Source organism: Eupeodes corollae, chromosome 2 (assembly GCF_945859685.1).
Source record: "Eupeodes corollae chromosome 2, idEupCoro1.1, whole genome shotgun sequence".
NCBI classification, from domain to species: domain Eukaryota; kingdom Metazoa; phylum Arthropoda; class Insecta; order Diptera; family Syrphidae; genus Eupeodes; species Eupeodes corollae.
In genome coordinates, this window is record NC_079148.1 from 57,878,048 (window position 1) to 57,899,614 (window position 21,567).

The 21,567-nt window shown below is 36.6% G+C and overlaps 2 protein-coding genes across 2 annotated transcripts in view; both read left to right on the plus strand.

Moving 5' to 3' along the window:
• Positions 1–21,567, plus strand: part of LOC129945537 (dual specificity protein phosphatase MPK-4) — a 172,917-nt gene that overhangs the window by 134,800 nt on the left and 16,550 nt on the right. The window lies entirely within an intron of this gene.
• On the plus strand, positions 14,177–16,549 carry LOC129945535 (glucose dehydrogenase [FAD, quinone]-like). Its single transcript, XM_056055341.1, has 2 exons — positions 14,177–14,507; positions 14,576–16,549. Exons 1-2 carry the CDS (start codon positions 14,178–14,180, stop codon positions 16,142–16,144), a joined length of 1,899 nt encoding a protein of 632 aa, XP_055911316.1. The 5' UTR covers position 14,177; the 3' UTR covers positions 16,145–16,549.

The window sequence follows — 21,567 nt, forward strand, 5'->3', positions numbered from 1 at the left end:
CGGACCACTACCTCGTTGTAGCCAAGGTTCGGCTACGGATATCCCTATCCAAGCTAAAACAAGGAAGTACTGTGAGAAGATTCGACGTAAGACGGCTACAATCGCGAGATACTGCCATGTACTTTTCCGATCGAGTCTCTAATAACCTCTTAAGGAGTCCTATGCTGCCTGCATTAAGCATTGAAAACGAGTGGTAATCAGAGATGCTGCCTCTGAAGTACTAGGTTTCACACGGCCACCACAGCGAAACCCCTGGTTTGACGACGAATGCTGGCAAGCGCACGCAGCGAAACAAGAGGCATACAAAACGGCGCTGCACAAAAGGCCTAGAGCTGCTCGCGAGATCTACGAGCAGAAGAGGAACACCGGCTCCTTAGATGGAAAAAAGAGAGCATGAGAAGCGCGCGATCGAGGAGATAGAAGGATGTCACAACAGGAATGCGGTTCGTAAATTTTACCAAAGGGTAAAAAAAAACCTCCCAAGGGTACCAGCCACGAACCGAAGCCTGTAAAGACGATCAGGGGAACATCGTAGTAGAACCGCAGTCGATGCTGAGAATATGGAAAGATCACTTCTCCAAATTATATAACGGCGATGACGAACCGAATTCCGTTGTTAGGGAGATAGAACCACTCAAAGTAGGCGATGGCGACGCAGATCAACATTCCGCGTACCCGACCTTGACGAAGTGAAGATAGCTATATCTAAACTTAAGTCAAACAAAGCTGCTGGAGCTGACGACATCGCTGCCGAACTATTCAAAGCAGCAGGCAATGACTTGGTAGGCAGCATGCACCAACTCATCTGCAAAATATGGTCGGAAGAAAGCATGCCCGATGAGTGGAATCTCAGCATAGTGTGTCCGATACACAAGAAAGGAGACCCTCTAAACTGCGCCAACTACAGAGGCATCAGTCTCCTTAACATTGCGTATAAGATCCTCTCCGCCGTATTATATGAACGTCTGAAGCCATTCGTCAACAATATGATTGGTCCTTATCAGTGTGGCTTTAGACCAGGAAAGTCCACTATCGACCAAATATTCACACTACGGCAGATCTTGGAAAAAACCCAGGAGCTTAAAATCGATACCCACCATCTCTTTATCGACTTTAAAGCCGCGTATGACAGCATCTATAGGGAAGAGCTCTACCGAGCAATGTCTAGTTTTGGCATCCCTGTCAAACTTATCCGTTTGTTCATAACGACGATGGAGAATGCACGCTGCTCTATCAAGGTCGGAAAAGATCTTACCGATGCACTGTCATGCGACTTCTTCAACATCGTTTTGGAAAGAATTGTGCAAAACTCAACCGTCAACACTAGAGGCACAATCTTCCAAAAATCCATCCAATTACTCGGATACGCAGATGACATAATTGGAAGATCAAAGCGTGATGTCAGTGGAGCGTTTTTGAGCATTGCGATGGAAGCGAAGAAGATGGGTTTAGTGGTCAATGAGGGCAAGACCAAGTATATGCTGTCATCAAAAAAAGATATTGAACAACGATGTCTTGGACAAAAAGTCACCATGGACAGCTGTAACTTTGAGGTAGTTAAGGACTTTGTCTACCTAGGCACCGCTATTAACACAGAAAACGACACCAGCGCTGAAATCAAACAAAGAATAACTCTTGCAAATCGCTGCTTCTTTGGACTTAGAAGGTAATTGAGAAGTAAAATCCTCTCTCGGGCATCTAAAATCATCATCTATAAGACACTCATCATTCCGGTTCTCATTTATAGCGCTGAGGCAGTGAGGCCTGGACCCTGTCAGAGAAAAATGAGAGCGTCTTAGGATGCTTCGAGAGAAAAATTCTTAGGGTGATTTTTGGTCCCGTACGCATAGATGGAGAATGGAGGAGAAGATATAACGACGAACTGTATAGGCTGTACAGCGACACTGACCTAGTTAGCAGAATTAAAGTCCAACGGCTTAGATGGCTAGGTCATGTAGAGCGGATGGACATCAACGCTCCAGCCCAGAAGGTCTTTGAATCCAATCCCGAGGGACGCGACTCAGTTGGCGCACCCAGGTGGGAGAGGACCTCAACCAACTTGGCGTTCGAAACTGGAGACAGCTAGCTAGGGACCGAGCTGGCTGGAGACGCATATTGGTTGGCCCAGGTCCGCCCCGGACGCCAAATATTCGAGGTAACAAATATAATTTTTTTAATTTATTAAAAAACCGTTCAAAAACTACACTAGTTCAATATCACGTCAATTGAATTCGCTAACGTTATTGGTTCGTGAGATATTTGTGGTGAACTGAAATTCTTATTTTGTTTCAGATTCCTTTTTGCATCTATCTGTGTTATTGTATGTGTAACAACATTTATTTGGAGTCATTATCTTTACTGGTCCTGAACGTACGCGAACCCACGGATATCTCTCTCTAATTTTTTGATTTAGGTTCTATGGACCTTCAAATGTCAAGATTCCCAAAATATAAGTTCAAAAAACGACTGATATCACATGAGAATTTCCAGAAACTAAGAAAGATAATGAAAACTTATATTACTAAACTGTATCTGGAAAATAAAGTTTTTTTTCTTTGCAAAATCATCATAGAATGTATTGTTAAGGGGTATCTCTATGTTGTGTTTTCACTTAGTCTTAAAAAAACCGTTTTTGGTTAGCAAAAGCATTTTTAAATTGATATATTTTAAAAACCTGTGACCTTTTTTACCAAGCACTTTTTACTTTGCAAAATTATAATATCCTTAAAATAAAATTGCAAGAGTTTAAGGTTTTATAATATAATTCAATAATAAGTTCTTTACAAATTAGCGTTCGGTAAAACGTAATTTGCAAAATAAAAGTGCAAAGTTGCAAAATTAAAAGTAAAAAGTCTTTGTGAAATTCTGATGTGATAAAAATATTGTAAGGCGAGATTTGAATTTAGAACAACTTAATCCTTTAAAGAAGTATTGTTTTGTTTGTGTGCCAAAAAAAGAACGTACTTTTTTGGACTTGTGTTTTAAAGTTACTCAAATTTGATGAAACATTCACTTAAAAAGAAAGTACAGATTTTCTTAAACAAGCGATATTTTACACCATCATCACATCGTCGTCGACGACACAACACAAAAAATGTATTCTCCCAATAAAAATGTACATTATATCATTTTAAAAATAATCATAAATCAACTTCACTGCTTCAATGGTTCAAAAAAAAACTCATCTTAGACAACAAAAACAACACAAAAATATCATGAAAATGAAAAAGTATAAAAATAAGAAAATAAATAAAATTTATCTACTCTAAACACAATGAATAACAGCAAAAGCATCAGATACTCTTTTGTCATTTTTAGACAAGACGTATTATTATTATTTTAGTATGAATGACAGTTAGATGTATACACTGACTTATTTAAGTACAAAACTAGGACATGTATTAGAAGAAGAAAAAAGCTATGAATGTACAAAGAAATCTTATTCTTATTTTGATGAATGTGCGATTTTTTTTCTCAAAATATAAAAGGAATGCCATGAACTGAAAACGGTAGATTTATTAGGTCAGACTGAAAGTCTCAGATAAAATCATTTCGTTCCTTAGTCTAATAGAAATTAAAAGGAATCTCTGCGGCAAGAATAAGCTTCTAGCTTTAAGTATATCCATGCGAAAGGGGAAGTGCTGAACTATAAGGTATTATACTGACAGTCTTACTGTCTGAACACAATGGAATGCTGCAACTAAGAAATCGGAGTTGCTGTCAAATGTGTTCTATGTCTCAAGTTATACGGCCTTGCACTAAAATATTGAATAATATAATATAAATTAGGTTTGAAAAAAGAAGCTACGACTTTTTCCAATATTTGAATCGATTTTAATCGTGTTAGGTGAAAGCTAGAATCCACGGTTCTTTATCTTGATTGTTTATGAACATTGAACACATAACTTAGAAACGAAATTTAATTATGTAATAACTGTCAAAATGACCCTTATTTGTTTTATTGTTATCGCTTGCTATCACATACAATCATTTTTATAATTCAAATTAAATAGCTTAATACAAGGGAAAAGGAGTTACGACTGCATAGCGCAGCGTGACAGCTGTCAAAATATATATAACTCACAAAAAAAAACATTTAAAAGCTAAATGCGACCGTTTCGGTACAAGAAATATCGACTAGTTACTCAAGTTATAATTAATAAACATACAGATTTTCTGATTCCAGTCAATTAAGCGAAACAATAAATGTATGTATGTAAACGGTGATTTTTTAAAGGCTTGAGAACTTTAAAAAAAAAACGCATAAAATTTGCAAAATCTCATCGATTCTTTATTTGAACCGTTGGTCCATGACATTTACTTTTTGAAGATAATTTCATTAAAATGTTGACCGCGGCTGCATGTGTAGACTTTAGACTTGACGTAGCCCCACAAAAAATAGTCTAAAGGCGTCAAATCGCATGATCTTGGTGGCCAACTTACCGGTCCATTCCTTGAGATGAATTGTTCTCCGAAGTTTTCCCTCAAAATGGCCATAGAATCGCGAGCTGTGTGGCATGTAGCGCCATCTTGTTGAAACCACATGTCAACCAAGTTCAGTTCTTCCATTTTTGGCAACAAAAAGTTTGTTAGCATTGAACGATAGCGATCGCCATTCACCGTAACGTTGCGTCCAACAGCATCTTTGAAAAAATACGGTCCAATGATTCCACCAGCGTACAAACCACACCAAACAGTGCATTTTTCGGGATGCATGGGCAGTTCTTGAACGGCTTCTGGTTGCTCTTCACTCCAAAGGCGGCAATTTTGCTTATTTACGTAGCCATTCAACCAGAAATGAGCCTCATCGCTGAACAAAATTTGTCGATAAAAAAGCGGATTTTCTGCCAACTTTTCTAGGGTCCATTCACTGAAAATCCGACGTTGTGGCAGATCGTTCGGCTTCAGTTCTTGCACGAGCTGTATTTTATACGGTTTTACACCAAGATCTTTGCGTAAAATCTTCCATGTGGTCGAATAACACAAACCCAATTGCTGCGAACGGCGACGAATCGACATTTCACGGTCTTCAGCAACACTCTCATAAACAGACGCAATATTCTCTTCTGTACGCACTGTACGCATTCGTGTGGTTGGTTTAATTACCAATAAAGTAAACTGAGTGCGAAACTTGGTCACAATCGCTTTAATTGTTTGCTCACTTGGTCGATTATGTAGACCATAAATCGGACGTAAAGCGCGAAACACATTTCGAACCGAACACTGATTTTGGTAATAAAATTCAATGATTTGCAAGCGTTGCTCGTTAGTAAGTCTATTCATGATGAAATGTCAAAGCATACTGAGCATCTTTCTCTTTGACACCATGTCTGAAATCCCGCGTGATCTGTCAAATACTAATGCATGAAAATCCTAACCTCAAAAAATCACCCTTTATGTATATCAATCGATAAACGGTTACTGATAGTTTTAGTTGTAACAATCTTTCCTATTTTTCTGCTAAAAAATCAATTTGTTTATTTAAGGAAACTGAAAGTAAATATTTTACTATTTAAAGTTTTAAGTATGTTTAACATACTAGTATATAAAAAATAAAAAAAATACTGTCTCAAGAATAAAATAACAATGGGACGGTCAAAACACTGCACCGAAACAATTCGAAAACTTATTCAAAAACTGTGTTTGGAGGGAAAAACCTACCAAAATATTCCAGACATCCTAGGCTGCTACCAAAAATGGTCAGTTACTTCTTACGTAATAGATCTAGTACTTTGTCATGCACTGCTATTTTTATGAACAGCCATATATTTAAAAAACGGTTGTTTCTATGACAAAGCCAACGGTAAAAAATCGATAGTACTTATTTTCTGTTATTATGAATAAAATATTTTAGTTTGTTGTTAGAAGTTTAATTAAAATATATTATAACATTGAAATTTAAGGCCTTTTTGTTTTATTTGGAGAGCACTGCTATTTTTATGAACACAACTGTAAATATTTGTGTTTTGCTTTAAGTTACCGGGCCCCTTATTTTGACGTTAACAAATTTCAAAATTCAACAAATTTAAAATGTACAATAAATTCAATATAAAAAGCGAAAAAATGTATTTAACTTTCTTTTAATAGTTCAAAGTTGCTCAATTTTTCATTAAATATTAACAAAAATGTACGCCAATAATAACCAGGGGCACAGAACGGCAAGCTTGTGACTGATAGATTGGTAGATAACATACCAACAGGGGCCCAATTGCGAAAGCATGAATGATTTTAAATTGATGTTATGTTGATGATGAATATAGAGTATATTAAAAAAAACCCTCATTGCTTTCAATTTGACGGGCCCCTAGAAAATCCAGGGCCTGAGTGGTTTCCATCCTTTCCCCTCCCCTCTCGACGGGGCTGCATATGCATGTTGCCGACGCACGGCGCGCGCAGCGTTTGGGCACCCAAAACAATTGTATTAACATTTTGTTTGTGTACCATTTGGGGGATATCACAAGACCTTTGGCTGTAAAACTTTTTCCCGAGATGGAATCAACGGTGGCGTCTACAGTTCCAGTAAAGTTGAACTACTTAGTGAACACCTTATAGGGCTTCTTCGACTTATTCGGAGCCCAGACCTGTTAGGAGCGGTTTTATCGGGCTCCCCATCCTTGGAGTTATACTTAGGATTTGGCCCCCCAGGTTGGGGGTTGTGCGTCGGGGTGACTTGATGGCCACGTAAAAGCTTTCATAGTTCCGAAGCACCAACAAACCTCGGATACGGACGGATTTACTGTTGACAACCAACACAAACGAATAAAGGACAACGAACTTTGGATATGCACGTGGAATGTTAGGTCCCTTAACAGACCACGTGCGGCCGAAGAATTAGCGGAGCCATCCAGGATGGGCCGGGCAAAAAGAGGATGAAAAACTGCGATATTTACTATGGTGACTGCTACCACGAAAACCAACAGCGCTTATGTGGATGCGGCTTCGTCATTGGAGCCAGACTTAGGCAAGAAGTCTTGAGCTATAGGTGCATCAATGAGCGCCTCATGACCATACGCATCAAGGCTAAATTCGTCAACATTAGCCTGATATGCGCGCACGCCCCCACAGAAAAGAAAGACGACAACACCAAAGATATGTTCTTCGAGTTTCTAGACAAAACATATGAGCAGTGCCCTAGCTACGATATTAAAATAGTCCTGGGCGATTTTAATGCCGAGCTAGGAAGGGAAAACATCTTTGGTGAAATAATCGGGAAGAACGGCCTGCACGACAACACTTCCGACAATGGATTCAGGCTCATAGATGTTGCTGCGGGGCGAAACGTCATGGTAGCCAGTACGCGTTTTCCATACCTCAACATTCACAAAGGAACTTGGACTTCTCCAGATCAATCTACCGTCAACCAGATTCACCATATTGCGATCGACGCCAGACACGCTTCCAGCATTATGTATGTACGAACTTTCCGAGGAGCTAACATCGACTCGGACCACTACCTCGTTGTCGCCAAGGTAGCACTTCGGATTTCCAGAACCAAGTAAAACAGGGAAGTGCTGGGAGAAGGCACAACGTCGAACGGCTACAATCGCCAGAGATCACCAAATCCTTTTCCGACCGATTAACAAGTAACAACTTTCGAAGTTCTCTGTCGCCAATACAATCAATCGAAAACCAGTGGCAAGATTGCTAAGATGCAATCAGAGAAGCTGCCTCTGATGTGCTGGGTTTCAAACAGCCACCAACAAGGAATCCCTGGTTTGGTGAGAAATGTCGGCAGGCAAATGCAGCTAAACAACAGGCACGCAAAGCGACGCTGCATAAAAGGACGAGAGCTGCTAATGAGCTCTATGAGCAGAAGAGGCGAGAGGAACGCCGACTTCTCAGAAGGAAAAAGAGAGGGCATGAGAAGCGTGCGGTCGAAGATGTTGAGAGGTATAAAAGCAGGAGTAAGGATCGAAGGTTTTATGAACAGGTGAAACGATATTCACAGGTACATAAACCTAGAACCGAAGGCTGCAAAGACGAAAGTGGAAACATCATAGTGGAACCGCAGTCAACGCTGAGGATATGGAAGGACCACTTCTGCACACTGTATAACGGCGACGACGAACTGAATTCCGATGTCAGGCAGGATGATCCATTCAACATAGACGACGAAAGCCAACAATCCCGTCCTCCCGACTTATACGAAGTAAAGATTGCCATATCTAAGCTGAATTCTAATAAAGCCGCTGGAGCGGATGGCTTGAATGCCGAGCTCTTTAAAGCAGCTGGAAATAAATTGGTTAGGATCATGCACCAACTTATCTGTAAGATATGGTCGGAGGAAAGCATGCCCGATGAATGGAACCTCAGTATTGTTTACCCGATCCTGAAAAAAGGAGACAAAGTTTCATTAAATCCCAATTCTTTAAATGCAAAGAAACTTTGCATAGACCAAACTTCGCACCTAATCCAAACCCTTAAGTTAACCCAAGCATAGAAGTTGCACTGTTTACACGCGTCTGAAAGCCCATCCACGCAAAAGCTTTTGAGGGTTATGATGTTTCTAAAGGGGATTGCTCATTTTATAAGGGACATCCGGCCCGGAGTGTACACCAATGAATTTGGTATCAAATTAAAGGTTGTGCTAAGCCGGATATATCTGCAAAAATATTTTGTCCATAACTCATGGGAGATCCGAGATATTTGAGATTGAAGTTCGAAATGTCCAACCATTAAAAATCAGCACTTTTTCGACATAATGCTAATATCTTTGGATACAGAAAAGTTAGAAAAATCAAAAATGTATTTAAATAAAGGTGTCAAAAATATCTTTTAAATGAAACTAAAATTACATTTCTATGATTTATATATTTTGAGTTATTTATAATCAAACCTTTGAATAACAGCATTTTTTAGGCAAACTCTTGTACAATAATATCTTTTAAAATTCAATAATGATATTAATTTTTTTTTGGCACCAATAAGTGGCTTAGTTCACAATCTTTATTTTCGTATATAATTTTTAGGGTTTCTTCAACAATTAGCATTTATGTCGAAAAAGTGCTGATTTTTAATGGTTGGACATTTCGAACTTCAATCTCAAATATCTCGGATCTCCCATGAGTTATGGACAAAATATTTTTGCAGATATATCCGGCTTAGCACAACCTTTAATTTGATACCAAATTCATTGGTGTACACTCCGGGCCGAAAATGAGCATACCCCTTTGAGCTGTTACGACATTTAAAGTTCGTTTTGGTGTCATGGCATTTTATTAAGGCTTTGTAACGTTTTCTAAGTAATATTTTTTTACGACGTTTCTCTTTTTGGAGTTTGTATTATTTTACGATAGGTGATAAGATATAATAAACGATAGAATTCATATTGGGTTTTTAAAAATTTTTTTTCGGATTTAAGTGTTATGGTTTTAGGGAAAAGAACCGTATGCCATGGCTGACAAAAAACGTCCAAATTTTCAATCAATCCAGCAAACATCCAAAAACCTTCTATAGAAAGTTCAACATTTTTTTTCGATCCATCTGCAGTGCACTTATCAACTTAGGCAAACGTCAACATTTTAATGATAAGTTGTAAGCTTCAATGGTTATTTATAGGTACTAAGATTATAGTTGATATGAATCTTCATTTAAATTGTAAATACTGCTGCTTTATATTTCTCTGAAATGGAAGTAAGACAGGTTCTGACAGGTTTGCTGGTTTTGTTTTTTGTTTTTCAAATCAAATATGTACTTCAGACGAGAGCTGATTGTATAAATTTATTTTAAATAATATGATGAATGAGTTGGTGCTTTCAATATGCACTACAGTACATAACGCTTATAAGAAACTAAAAAATTTCGCAATATTTGTTTCCAGGAGTATCAAAAATGTATCCTCTGCTCAATATTCAACCGATATTAACACACGGTAATAAACACTCTCAATTTTGAGCAAAGGAGAACGCTACGGACAGAAAACAGACAACACATGTCAAATTAACACTGAACTGATAAATTATCTTCAAGTGTCAAATTGAAATGACATTTCCATAAGTTGCTTTGAAATTTGTTCCAGGGTCTTTTTAAGTTTTTTGAATTTCGTTATTATTTTGCAAGTTTCTTAAATCCAACCAACTTTACATTGAAAAAAGAAAGTTCGTATTTTGAGAAATGTTTCTTTTATCAGTGTTTTTCTCATAAGCGATAAATACTGTATTAATACCTATGTAAGTATTTAATTTGTGATCGGTTATTTGATTAATTTAATTTATTTGTTTTGCGGAAGTACAATCACACTTAATATCATTAAACACTAAAATAACACTGTGATTATATGTAGATATTTAAGTCCAAAGATCTCATACTCAAGATAAACAATAAAAGTAATTTCATGATTTTGGAAATTTAATTTCTAAGACCTTAAAAAAAGTTGCATGAATTCGCTCTATGATTTCGGTTAAAAAGTCAATTAAAAAATAAAATTAATATAAATATTTTTTAAAAGTCTTAAATGTTGCTGTGCTTAAAATTTGAATGGATTTTATTCAAGCGTTTTAGAAATAATATGGAAATAACACAAAAAGCTTTCAAAACCAAATTCTATTCTCATTTTGATATTAAAAGAAACACTAACTCTCCAATCAAAAGAAAAATTTGTTGAACTAGAAAACGCGCTTAATAAGATACACTGGGATATAATCGGTTTAGCAGAAGTAAGACGACAAGGCGAAAGCATACAAGAACTCAACAACGGAAATATATTTGCTTACTTCGGAACTAAACAAGGCCTTTATGGCGTCGGTTTCCTTATAAACAAAGAGTTAAAAAAGAATATTCAAGAAATTAAAGGATTTAACGATAGGATAATAGGAATGAAAGTCAAAGTAGAGAATTGTAACATATCCATCATACAAGTCTATGCACCAACTGAGAAAGCAACTGATGTCGAGATGAATCGCTTTTACAAGACACTGGAAATAGCAACAGCACACTTTAAAACAGAGATTTTACTGATAATCGGTGATTTCAATGCTAAATTAGGTTCCAGGAAAAATGGCGAAGAAACCATTATGGGAGAATATGGCTACGGTAATCGAAATGAAAGAGGTAGTCGTCTTATCCAATATACTTGGCAACAAAAACTTATAGTTGGAAACTTGTTATTTAAAAAGAAACCGCAAAATCAATGGATCTGGAATTCACCAGGCCAAAAGTACAAAAACCAAATAGATTTTATTCTTTGCAATAAAAGATCAATCCTTAAAGATGTGTCCATACTTAATAACTTTCAATTCGAATCAGATCATCGGATAGTACGCGCGGAGTTGTTAATCAACCATAAAACTAGGCAACTTCATAAAACTACAAGAAAAGTATTAATAAAATCGATAGGTACAGATATCATAAAAAGTTATAATGCTGATCTTTAACAACGATATAACATTATATCAAGGTTAAATGAACCTACTCAAATAGCATATAACAAAATGGAAAAAACTATAAAAGAATATGCAGACAGGTATATTCTTACTGCTGTATCTCAAAAACCGCAAAAACTATCGAGTGAAACTCTAAATATGATAGCACTTCGTGATAGTATTCGAAAAAAGAACAATCTGAATGCCCAAGAAAAACAGGACCTGAAAAATATACGGAAGAACATCAAGAAACGTTGTCAAGAAGACATCCAAAAATTCAATGACAATCTCTTAAAGACAGTAATCGAAGAAACGAGATCAATAAAAAAGGCAAAGAATGCAATCCAAGATTATAAAGAGTGGATAACAGCAATGGCGGATAATGGTAAAAGAATTCACGAAAGGAAGAATATTAACCAAATAGCTACAAACTTCTACATTGATCTATACAAAACACGCATAGTAGACACTGAGGATATATTTCTAGAGCGACAAAATCAGGAAGAAGATTTTCCGCCATTTCTCAAAAGTGAAATAGAACGAGCAATAAATAGTTTAAAGAATGAAAAAAGCAAAGGAAACGATGGGATATTAGCTGAATACCTAAAGTTCGGCAACTTTTCACTTTTTCACTGGCCAACTGGTTGACTACTATTTTCAATCAGGTTTTGGTCACCGAGGAAGTCCCAGACCAATGGACGAAATCGGAAATAATTCTCATACATAAAAAAGGGAACAGGGACGATAGCAACAATTATCGCCCGATAAGCATAATATCATCGATATACAAGGTTTTTGCGAAGTGTTTACTTGAGAGAATGAAAACCACTCTTAATTTAAATCAACCTTTTGAACAAGCCGGTTTTATATCAGGTTTTTCAACAATAGATCATCTACAAACCGTTAATCAAATAACAGAAAAATGCAGAGAGTATAACATCACAATATACTTTGCCTTCATCGATTTTGCAAAAGCTTTTGACACAGTAGAGCAAAGATTTATTTGAAAGGCGCTTCTCAATCAAGGTGTAGACGAAAAAATAGTTCGAATCCTAAAGAAAATGTATGACAGGAGCACATCCCACATAAAAACGGAATGCATCGGATCAGATTTTGAAATATCGCGAAGTTTAAGGCAAGGAGATCCAATTTCATCAGCACTCATTTCTGCAGCCTTAGAAGGAGTATTTAGAAAGCTAGACTGGGAAGACAAAGGATTGAAGATAAATGGCAAATGTCTCTCAAACCTCCGATTTGCCGATGACATTATAATTATCGCAAACAGCAGCGAAGAAATTCAAACGATGCTAAACGAACTATGCTCGGAATGCGAAAATATTGGGTTGTCAAAAAATCAACAGAAAACTAAAATTATGACAAATGGTGCTTATGATCCAGTTAGTGTTAATAACAATATATTAGAATACGTTGAAGACTACACATACCTTGGTCAGATTATCTCATTCAAAGACAAAGAAAAAAAGAATATAGAGCAGCGAATGACGAACGCTTGGAGGCAGTTCTAGAACATTAAGCATCTTCTTACATTGAATATTTCGAATAAAACAAGGAAATATGTGTGTGACTCTACAGTTCTTCCAGTCCTCACCTATGGGTGCCAAACTTGGCAAGTCACGAAAAACACTGAAATGAAACTCCAATCATGTCAGAGAGCAATGGAGAGAGCTATTTTGAACGTTCATATTGCCCAGCAAATTAACCATCAGAATATAAGAAGTCAAACTAATTTTGAAGACGTTAGACACAGGCTTAAGAAACTCAAATGGGAATGAGCAGGACATGTAATACGTACACCTAATAATAATAATTAAAAGAAATTGAGAATATTGTACGACATCTTCCATGACTGATTTGCTATCATTTACGGCTGTATGACCATCATTACTTCGTAAATACCAGGTCTAGAAACAATTTTGGATGATTGGCATGACTTTATATTTTAAGTTAGATTAAAGAAAAAAGTTTTACGATGTTAAGCAACTAAATCTAAGTTTCCAGCGAACTTTTCTTTTGAAGTGCGATTTGTTACTTCAGATTTTTAACAACTTTGTATTGAAGCTTAACAATTTTACTGCATTGCTTAAGCGTATATATTTATTAATATTGTAGTTTTGCGTTAAAAAAAGTTAAAAGATGACAGCTGCCTAAAAAGTGAGCTGTTCAAAATAAAACCTGTTATTGGAAATTCCTATATATTTAAAAGAACCATTTCTATATATTTTTTAAATAATGATATTCTAATCCATAATTCTTACTTTGAAGCCCAAAGTGAATTTGTTACCAAAAAGTTTCTGCAACAGAAATATGGAATCGACGTTTTTTGATAACATTTTACTTCGAGCACTTTAGTAGTGTATTATTTTTTACAAAACAAATATTTATCCCTTACGAAAATTAAGCTTTATCTCTTCAGTTTTGTTTGTTATGGGATTTAGGACTCAGAGGAAATGAAAAACAATTTACAAACTCATTGGCAATCATACCAGTAACGGGTCTAAGAGAGGGGGCTTAAGACTCAAAAACGTACAATTAGTGCACCGTCTCCAAATCTAAAATGATATACTTATTTGCTCAGTTTTCTTTATCAAGTCGTAATAAGATCTCAAATTCATAGCAGAAATAGAAATACAGATTCTTCTTAGTTTAGACACCAATTATTAGGGCTCAACCCCTACATCCTTCCCTTGCATCCGGCACTGGCTTTCATTGCCACTTACATATTTTCGAACGTGTGTGCACTTTATCAATAATATACCCTGATAAGAATAGCTTTTCATATATAAATATGTTTATTTAATGGCGTGCGTTCAGTTATCAGACACAATTGCAACAGTAACGATGACAGATTTTCCTGGTCAATGCGTTCAACAAAGTTTGGGCATTGGAAACACTTTGGTGTCTACCCTTCTGCATACTTTACTCGCTGCTCAATGTAGTCTATCACCACCAGAACTCTGGCCAAAGGACTATGGACCTACTTATATAGAAAAGGGTTTAGACACCTACGACTTTGTGGTAATTGGAGCTGGAACTGCTGGTTCGGTGGTTGCCAGTAGACTTAGTGAGAACCCCAAATGGAAAGTCTTGGTATTGGAAGCAGGTGGAGATCCACCGATTGAGTCAATGGCAAGTAGTGATTGTTTGTGGCCTAAATATCTCAATTATTAAAGTTATTTTTTTATTTTTGTTAACAGATTCCTGCTATATTTTTTGAAGTTCAGCATTCAAAGTATAATTGGGATTACTATACCGAGCGCGATGGCAAAAGCTGCTTGGGATACAAGAATCAAATGTGTTATTGGGCCAGAGGAAAAATGATCGGTGGCAGTGGGGCTATTAATGCTATGTTATATGTTCGGGGTAATAATGAAGATTATGATAACTGGGAGCGAATGGGAAATCCTAATTGGGCTTGGAAAGACGTTCGAAGAGCTTTTGAAAAATCCCTTCAGACCAATGAATCAGATTCGAAGGGTTCGGCTTGTGTTAATCACTTCGACGAACACTACCCTGAAATTAGGCGGATGTTGTTTAGTGGAGCTAAGGAACTGGGTCTGCCTGAATTTGATCTAGCAAAAGGAGATACTCACATCGGATATACTACCGTAAGAGGAAATGTTAAAAATGGTATTCGTGGAAGTACTGGACAAACCTTTCTAGCAAAAGGCAAAGATAGGCCAAATCTGCATGTCATCAAAAATGCCGTAGCTACGAAAATCAATTTTAACGATCAAGGCACTCAAGTTACAGGAGTTGAGTTTACTTACAATGATCATCAAAAGCTTTCAGTTAAAATCAACAAAGAGCTTATTCTCTCGGCTGGTAGCTTAGACTCTCCAAAATTGCTAATGCTATCGGGAATTGGGCCCCAGGAACACCTTGAAAATTTAGGCATTCCTGTTTTAAAGAATTTAAATGTCGGCGATAATCTTCAAGATCATCTGATGATTCCATTGTTCTTCAAATTAGACGAAAGCAAAATCAGAGCTGAAAATATGAGAGATCAACTCGATGCTATTTATACCTACCTTGTCAATCAAACAGGACCATTGGCTGCAATCGGAACTGTTCCAATCACTGGTTTTCTGAATTCCGATGAAAGTTCCAGCAGTCCTTATCCGGATATCTTGTATCATAACTTGTTTATGCAACGTGGAACTTCAAGTTTGGAAACTTGGATGAAAGCCGTGGAATTATCCGATGGTATAGCTGAAAGTTTGCGAGAGGCTCATAGAGATGGTCACTTACTTCAGATTTTTATAAAACTTCTCAAACCCAAGTCAACTGGAAAAATTCGTTTACATAGTGCTGATCCAAAAGATCCTCCAAAAATGTTCGCCAACTACTTAGACGATCCCGAAGATATAGAAACACTTCTGAGGGGAATTAAATTCCAAATGAAAATGGAAAAAACTGCAGCTTTTAGAGAACAAAATGCTGAAATTGTAAAACTTGACATACCTGAATGTGATAAATTTGAGTTTAGAAGTGACAACTATTGGAAGTGCTACATGAAATATATGGGAAATACAGTTTATCATATGGCAGGATCTGTTAAAATGGGTCCCGATACAGACTCAGGTGCTGTTCTAGATTGGCGTCTTAGGATAAAAGGTGTTAAAGGGTTAAGAGTTGCAGACACCAGTATAATGCCAAGCATTGTAAGTGGAAATACAAACGGTCCAACCATTATGATCGGGGAAAGAGCAGCTGAGTTCATAAGTGAAGATTGGAATACTATAAGTGACCATACTGAGTTATGAGAAAAAGTACACAACATTTGTATACAAATAAAATCTTGTGTTTTTTGACTTATGACGTTATGTCTGTGGGCCTTACAGGAGATATCAGAGAGGGAAATTTGGAGTTAAAAATACAAATACAATACAAGTTTACCCAAAGCTAATTACTTGACTCAAGCAATTACTGGCAACAGACTTACTTATCAGAAATATTTATGAACATTTAATATAAAAACAACAAACTGCAGTTCGATCGAAAGGATCCTTAATTTAATTGGATTTAGTGTGTACAAATTTTTAATTTTATTCTATGTTCAAAATTGTATCTACAAAGAAAAGAAAAACATTTTTTAAATTACTTATTGAATATGATTAATTATAAGAAAAGACTAATTAATTAAATTATTAAAAAAGATATTTTTTAAACTTCTTTTTTTCATTTTCCATTATTAAATTTTGCAGCACATAAGAAGCATACAGCGATCGAATCTAGACGTTAAGTCTACACTTCTTCTACTTCTTGTCGTATTGATAATGCTTCCTGGCTTGGATTTTGAATAAAGACTTAAATTTTAAAATCGGGATTTCTTTAAATAGAATGGAAAACATGAAAGATATCCCAGCAGATATCACACAGCCGCCGCGCCGTAAAAAGTTAATATAAATATGACATTAAATGTAGATAAAGTTCCTATTTACTTTCGACATAATGGAACTTTAACTTATTTGGAAGACACTTTGTCGAAAATTCCACCCTACCAGATAGTATCAGGGCTCCCCGAGTTTATGAACGCGTAAATGATTCAATTGGACCAATCTTTTTTAGTACTCGAACTCTGACGAGGGTTCTTAAAGATCTCAACATTCATTCATCCGCTGGTATGCCCGCTATTATTTTAAAAAGGTGTTCTTCCACGTTGGCGAAACTACTGCGTAAGCTTTTCCACTTATCCGATTCTTCTAAGCTCGTTCCGAGTAGTTGGAAAACTGCATTTTTTCAGCAAATCCCAAAAAAAGCGTCCCTTTTTTTTAGGTCATTTAAACTCTGATAATTATCAGCTTAAGAAATATCTTGTGGAACGGAAGCTTCTTAATGACTGGCAATACGGCTTTTGTAGCAATAGGTCCACTGGTGCTCTCATGGTTCATCTCACCGAACAGTGGAACAAATCTTTACATCGTTTTGGAGAACGTAAGATTATTGTACTTGATATTTTAAAGGCATTTGATAAAGTATGGCATGTTTTTCTCTTATCAAAAATGCGTGATTTTGGTGTTGACGAATCTTTTCTTCGTTGGATTAGAAATTTCCTTTCAAACCGATCAATAAAAGTTGTTTTGGACGGATTCAAGTCTGAAATCTATAAAATAAATGCTTTTGTGCCCCAGCCTTTTTCTCATTTTTAAAAATGATCTCCTGTCTGCTACTTCTAATCCAATACATTGTGTCGCTGACGATAGCACTCTTAGCTTTTCATATTCCGTTTGAGACTCACATCCTTTTTCTTCAGATGGGAACTGCAACGACAAAATATGATATACTCATTAAATTCCAACCTAAATGGGGAAAATGGGGAATAAAAAAACATGTGGAACTTAATGCTTCGAAAACCCAATGCTGTCTAGTAATGTTAAAACGAGATATACCCTCTTGCATCAACGAAGCTAAGAATCTAGACATCGTGGAGCGATGTTCCCAAAAATCAGGCAGGATGTCTAGGTTTTTCGAGACAATGCAAGACAATTTTCTCTTCGTATGGCTACACTCTACCAAACCTAAACACATACTTCCGAAAATTAAATAAAACTCTCATTTCTAGTGCCCAAGTAACTTATTTAAGCCTCTTGGACAGTATTTAAAGGAGAGCTTTTAAAATAATTGGTGAAATTAATACACTGCGCGTCATCAGGTTATCACACACTCTCGAGTAACTGATTCCAACCGAACTAAATGAGTTAAGATTTTTATATTATTTTTTATTTACGGTCGATTCAATTTTTAGTTAAATAAAACAAAGGTTTTTATTTTTCCGTTTTTTAATATTGTTTTGATTTTTTTTTTTTTTAGAAAATAACACAAAAAATAACAATTCAATTTGAGTCATCAGGTTAGCACATATAACTTTTTCATTTTTTTTAAAGCTTTGAACCTATTTCTTAACATATACATTTAGTAATTAAAACATTGTTTAATAAATTTAATAGTGTGTAGATTCTCCCTTGTTGACAATGACCTCAAAGATTCGATTGGGAAGCGACTCGTACAATTTTTCAATATAATCCAAGGAAATGGACGACCAAGAGCATTTAATGCCTTCATAAACTTTACGAGCAAGCAACCCCCACACGTTTTCTATTATATTAATGTCAGGTGAGTAAGGACCCCTGAATTAAACTTACATTTTGTCCTTCAATCTATGTCTTAACGACCCGGGATGTGTGGATCGGAGCGTTGTTGAAAATCCCATGGTAAGTTTCCAAACAAATTTTTGAAATGTTTAAAAGCATTTTGAAGTACGTTTTTGTAAGTACTTCCATTCATATTTGCTGTCAAAAACTGTGAGTCACATGTACTATAGTAGGAGATGGCTCCCCACACCATCATACCCGACTGTGAAGGTAATCCAACTGGTGTTCCTCCTTGCAAAGATCGTGAAAGTAGAAATTGTATCCGTCTGGACCTTCCAAATTAAATTTATTTTCATCAGAAACGACAACGTAGCGCCAATAAGAACTCCAAGACATGTGCACTCGTGCAAAATCATTGCATTGCCTTTCGAGGCACGTTAAGTGAGGGTTTTTTCTTCAGTTTAAATCATTCTAAGTGTGGTGCATTTCTTATCACTCTTTGGATTGTTGATAAGCTCGCTTGAACACCTACATTTGCTTTGATTTTTGCTGCCGAATTGTGAGAGTTGGATGCTTCGTTCAAAATTGCTCTTTTATCAGTCTTAGAAATCACTCTATTATTACAGCCTCTATTATTTTTTCCATATCCTGACTTATTACTCAAGAATGCGGATAGTACTTTTCGACTTCTATCGATTTGTTTCGATATTGCACTTATAGACAGCCTTTAATCCTTGTAGGCTTCAACTTTAGCTTTCTCTTGCACATATAACTATTTTCCCCTACCCCTATTAATTTTAATAGACCACTTAAGCAGCAACAAAAATGTGGTTAGCCTACGCGATAAACTAAAAACAATTTGCATGTGCTAACCTGATGACACAAAAATAAAGGTCACTTTTCCATACAAAATAACATAAACAGTAAAAACCGAATAACGGGATCGTTCCATTGCATATTCTTTTTGCCGGTGAGAGAGTATACAAAGATAAGAAAAATAGGATACACAATGTAAGCTGCATGTTAAAAAAAAAAACGATCAGACCAGTTCTATTAAGCCTATGGGGGATGTGCTAACCTGATGACGAGCAGTGTATCACCAACACGATTACGTCACTCGAATATCGTCGTAAAGTTTCTTTTTTTCACGCTTTTTTACTGTTATTTGACGAACTCTGCTCTAGTGAAATAGACAGTTGCATTCCTCCTCTTAAACAATTGAACCGTAATATTCGCGCTTTTAGAAATGCCCATCAGTTTACCCTGAAGCCCAACTTTGGCGGTGTGTGCCCTTGTGTCATGGTCTCCAAATTGTCTTCCAAACGTTTTTAATTATATGTATTAAAGCCCTGTGAATATGAGTTCTAGCAAAAATCTGATTATTACAAAGTTCTAACAACTCTGGAAGTGCATATTCTTGCTGGAAAAACCAAGGAAAAGGTCCAATTTTTTTTGTAGTTTTTAGAAATAACCGTTCCAAGAAATAGTTTTCGTTGTTTCCGTTTATTATTGAGTCAATTGTGCCCTTGTAGATTTCAGCTCCCCAGACCATTACACCTGATGTACGGCTATGACGCCTTGTCTAAATAACCTCATCCTTTTTCAGATCATGGAAATAAAAGTTGTTATTGGGACTGTCAAAATTGAAGTTTTTTTTCATCCGAAAAGACAACGCGTTTTCATTCACTGCTTCAAGCCAGAGTTTAAGTGGTTTTGATACTGATTTGACATCCTAGTGGTTAGCGGTGTAAAAAAAAAATTAATCTACTGATTCGTTCCCTCTGTTTGCCTGATTTTAAGCCGATTCATTTCAAGAATGTTGTCTTTATTTTCTTTAAAAGAAAAAATAATTGTACATAGTCTCCAAAAATATTGAACATTTTTTTCGAAATTCCATACCCCGAAAATGTATCATATTTTTTAATGAAATTCAATTGTTAAACGTTTATTCAAAAGCTCAAAACAACTGCATTCCAAAATTTTATTAAACTCAAATTGAAAAATTTAATGTATTTAAAATAAATTTAAAAACCAACCTCTAAAGATTTTCTCTCTTTGGATATATTAGGAAGTTCTGAATTTTATTATCTTAAAGTTTTGAATTAATTTTAACAAATGTTGTGTTTTCGTTCGTTAACTACTTCATAATAAACTCGTTGAAATTCAAGGTTTGGTCATTGCTTTTGAAACTAAAAGTACTTACTAACTTAAGGTGGCGCTACAGTCCTGTGTGAACTAGGGCCTCACCCAACAAACTTCTCCATCTAGCTCGGTCCCTAGCTAGATGTCTCCAGTTTCGCGCTCCAAGTCGGGTGAGGTCACCTTCCACTTGTGCGCGCCACCTGATCCGCGGTCTTCCTCTATTGCGCTGTCCTGTGGGTGCGGATTCGAAGACTTTCCGGGCCGGAGCATTGGTTTCCATGCGCTCTACGTGACCCAGCGATCTTAGTCGTTGGACTTTTACTCTTCTGGCTAAGTCTACGTAGCTGTACAACACAACACTTTGGTCCCTCGAGAGAGGACTTTAATACTCAATTGTTTTCTTAGTCCAAACAAACAGCGGTTAGCAAGAGTTATTCTGCGTTTGATCTCAGCGCTGGTGTTGTTTTCTGCGTTTACAGCGGAGCCTAGGTAGACGAAGTCCTTGACTAACTCAAAGTTACGTCTGTCGATGGTGACGTTTTGACCAATACGTCGGTGTTGTATGTCCTTTCTTGACGACAGCATGTACTTTCTTTTGCCCTCATTAACCGTTAAGCCCATTTTTGCCGCCTCTACTTCAATACTCACGAAAGCCCCATTGACATCACGCTGAGTTCTTCCGATTATGTCAATGTCATCAGCATATGCCAGTAATTGGACAGACTTTTGAAAGATAGTGCCTCTAGTGTTGACGTGTGAGCTCTGCACTATTCTTCCAAGCACGACGTTAAAAAAATCGCATGACAGCGCATCACCTTGTCTAAAGCCTTTTTTGACATCAAAAGGTTCTGTTAAGTTGTTTCCAACCTTTATGGACCAGCGTGAATTCTCCATGGTCATCCTGCACAAACGGATGAGTTTGGCAGGGATGCCAAAACTAGACATGGCTCGAT